General features: G+C 34.9%; 1 protein-coding gene across 1 annotated transcript; it reads right to left on the minus strand.

The window, feature by feature from the left end:
- Positions 1-2,577: 2,577 nt before the first annotated feature.
- On the minus strand, positions 2,578-3,500 carry LOC120079529 (putative calcium-binding protein CML46). The gene has a single exon (XM_039033741.2). It carries the CDS (start codon positions 3,359-3,361, stop codon positions 2,825-2,827), a length of 537 nt encoding a protein of 178 aa, XP_038889669.1. The 5' UTR covers positions 3,362-3,500; the 3' UTR covers positions 2,578-2,824.
- Positions 3,501-3,955: the final 455 nt, after the last annotated feature.

The raw sequence follows: 3,955 nt of genomic DNA on the forward strand, positions 1-3,955 counted from the left end.
GAAGTCTCCATTTGCATTCTTCAACTAAGGATATAACTCTGTATAATGTTGTGGTCGACTTCTTCACCCTAAACTGAAAGTTACCTCTAATAGCTAACATAGATAACCACATCTTTAAATCCTTCTTAGATATAAATATGTCACCAACTTGCACATCTTCATAAGAATAAGACTAACCTAGCATGGTGATTGTGCTACTAGAAGGATGTGACAAGTCATGACCCGTTGCATGTGACGAGCCTTCGTAGTCTTTGATTGTTCGTTCTTTTACATGAGGTGTATGGTGGGTAATCTTGGATTCCTCTCCATCATCCTTCTCCCTCCAAGACCAATCATCGAAATATTGACCTTGGTCTACATAATCCCCTAAGTTATGAGTCGCCAAATTACTAAGTGACGAAGTAAGTGGTGGGTTAAAATATGTGGGGAAAAATGGATTATTCGACTCCATCTTCCAATGTACTGGCCTAGATGTTGAAGGGATTTCTTTAGTTCGTCAGATATATGAATTTGTTGGATGAAATCCTTGATTTGTTGAACAGTTTGGAAGCGTGGATACAGAAAGTGTATTATTGAGTCCTCTTCCTATGTAAGGAATATGTGTAGATCTTCATCATTCCGAATTACAAATGTAGGGGCTTTGGATCTTAATTGAAGTATACACCTTATAACAAGATTATACTCATGTGACATTATACCACTTATCCTATAAACTTCGGTCAAGAATTCATTATAAGTCGTGTCTAACTCAATGTCAAACCCTCGCAACTCTCTCCATCATAATCATTTTCCCTTTCATTCCAAACACCACCGAAACAAATCCAAACACGAGGCATTTTCCTATAATTTATATAAAGAATGTATTAATATAATGTAGTTAAAAGAAAAATAAAAATAAAAAATAAAAGGAAAAAGAAAAATAAAACTAAACTAAAAAAAAAAAAAGAATGATTCTGTTTTTGGCCTGGTCATCCACCTGGCCAGGTAGAACACCAGACCAAAAAACAGAATCATGCTTTTTGTGCGCCCCGACCAGGCTAGGTTAACTCTACTAGGCCCATACTCGAGAAAGACTCGGTGAAGCCCAGTCGAGTCACCCGGTGAGGGGTCAATCATTTTATTCCATACCCAATGAAGCCCGACCGGGAATCAAACTTATTTCAACATTTATTTTGCTCCCGGTGAAGCCCAACCAGGTAATTTGAACTCACTTTCTTTCTACCCAATGAAGCTCGACCGGGTATCAAATTTATTCCAACATTTATTTTTTCCCTAGTGAAATCCGACCGGGTAATTTGAACTCATTTGCTTTATACCTGGTAAAGCCCAACCGGGTATTTAAAAAAAAAAAAAAAATTGCTACTTTTTTTTAATTTTTTTAATAATTTTTTATAAATTTATAAATAAATATCAAATGAAAAAAAAAATCAACAAAGCAAGCATAAATCAAACTCCAAAAATATCATTTAGTTTTGTCAATTTTTCCAAAAATGAGTGAACTATTGAGAATACATACAAAAATGAAATATATACCTTCTTACATACAAAAATGAAATATATACCTTATTACATACAAAAATGAAATACATACCTTCTTACGACGGAGTGTACAAAATTACAACTTTGTAAAATACAAGTTTTGGACTTGACGATTTCGTTCTGGAAATAATTTGGTGAAGAGAATTTTTTGTGGGGTTGTAAACAAATTAATTTTGGTCGAGAATTTTTTGTGTGAATAATTTTTGTCAATGGTTTTTGGATAAATTAATTTTAGGTGAAGATTGTGAATTAATTTTATAGGTTGGTGGTTGAAATTGGAAGTGAAAATTTAATTAGGGGCATAAGAGTAATTATACAACCACACTTACATCATTTTCATCGATAAAAAAAATTGTTTTAAAAAATAGATAAAAAAACAAAATGAAACTTCCAATAGGTTATTTTGGCCCATTTTCTAAGAAAACTCTTAAAAAAACAACAAAAATCAGTAAACAACCCAAATGTCTAGAATCAAAATCAAGGTCTAAGTTCCTTATAATGGTTGGAGTTTGAGTAAGAAGCTTGGCTTTCCTATACTGTTGTCTTCACCGTTTAGTCCGAAGTAGCTGCTTAGTTTTAGCCGTCGTCTGATGAAGTATCTGCTGTTGTCCAAGTCGCCGAAATGGAACCAAGTCATCGCTGCGGTCCAAGTCACCGCCTGTGTTGTCCAAATCACCGCTCCGTCCAATGGTGCGCCGTCGTCCGTTGGTTGTGAAATGTTGGCCGCCGTGCAGTAGAAGTCGAGCGCGAGAGGGAGAAATCGTGGGTTTTCAATCTTTTAGGGCTTTTTTTTTTAAGTAAGGGGCAGCTTGGACATTTCATATGTCATTTGTTTCTAAAACTCTTTTTTTCAAAACAATTGATCACAAAAGTCTTTAAGCCCCTCTAATATGTCCTATTTTTTGGCAATTTCCCCATTAGTACGAACTGATTTTCCCCTTACTCTTATTTATTAATCGATTAATTTTCATGTTTTTTTTTTTGGCAATTCTTTGATAAGAGATAGGGTGGTAAAATTAGATGATCAGAAACATAAAGTAAAGATATAAATACATACATATGTATTGTATTTTAATTTTTATGTATGAAAATTACATAGAGAAATAGGATGGGCCAAAATTTCAATTCCATTTACCCCCCAAAAACAAGAAACACCACAAAGGGGCAAAAGGCTTCATTTTCGACCACACTACAACATCAATTCAAGAATCTCCTTCCACTACAAAATATTTATATAAATTGAAAAAAGAAAGAAAGAAAGAATAATCAATAATTCCAGTTACCATCAAACTACTGATTCCATCAATTTAAGAAATTCTTCAAAATCAATTCTTCCATCTCCGTTATGATCGAACTTACGAATCATCCTCTCGCAATTCTGGATCCTTTCTCCTTCTTTGAACCCCAAAACGCACATCACTCTCTGTAATTCTTCACTGTCGATGAAACCATCGCCGTTCACATCAAACACATCAAAAGCTTTCTTCACCTCCACCGTACTCGCCGCCCTTTCATCGAACATCTCCGCCACTTCTTCCGTTGACCCAAACAGAGGAACCGACTCTTCGCCGCAATCAATCCCTAAATTCCCCATAACCCATTTCATCTCCTCAGTAGTCATCAGCCTCTCCTCGCCGCCGTGTTCCTCTGTTTTTGAAGTGGCCGGAAAACTACTCGGTTTTTGTTTTGTGGTGGCGAAGGCGTAGAGCCAAGAGGCAAGTTTCTGAAAACGGAGGAAGTCGATGACTATGAGGAATCGGAAAGAGGGATTTTGTGTGGTTGTTTTGTCGTCCATTGAAACGTTGTAGACACCGAAATCCATGGAGTTTGTGAATGAATGAATGAATGTGTTTGTTTGTTTGTTGGGTGGAAGGTTGATTGTTGAATGGGGTATTTGAAGAAGCTCTGTTTTGCGCGTATTGGGTTTGAAAGTGGAAGGAAACAGGGGACTTTTGGGTTTTGGTAAGAAAGTCAAAAGAAATTTAATTTAATTAAAGGAAGAAATGTGTAAATAAATTGGACAATTGTTGAATAGGAAACTTCGTTTGAGAGGGGAAGGTGGGTGGGTCGGTTAGTGTAATTGCTCAATTTAATTAAAGGAAGCTTTGGCTTTTCTAGGAAACTCTCCGGATTTAATTGGAATGTGCAACAAAGTTAACCCTCCATGGGAAAAGGATTAACGAAACATGAGTTAGTTGCATCTAATCGTTACTTTTTACTTAAAAACGTTTGGAGAGAAATAAAAATAAAATGTATTATTATTTAAGAAATTTTTGAATTAATAATTTTATCAATTTAAATCTTGAACTTATATTAATTTACACATTTTAGATTTAGTTTGAAAAATATCGTCTGAGATATTAATGTTTTTTTAATTAATCTTTTAAATTATTACAAGAAAATTAGTTTAGAACCT

The sequence above is a fragment of the Benincasa hispida genome, chromosome 6 (genome assembly GCF_027475165.1).
Source record: "Benincasa hispida cultivar pf3 chromosome 6, pf3_genome.v1.1, whole genome shotgun sequence".
In the NCBI taxonomy this organism is placed as follows: domain Eukaryota; kingdom Viridiplantae; phylum Streptophyta; class Magnoliopsida; order Cucurbitales; family Cucurbitaceae; genus Benincasa; species Benincasa hispida.

Coding starts and splice junctions, on each gene's coding strand:
- LOC120079529 (XM_039033741.2), bottom strand. CDS start 3,361: ATGGATTTCGGTGTCTACAACGTTTCAATGGACGACAAAACAACCACA.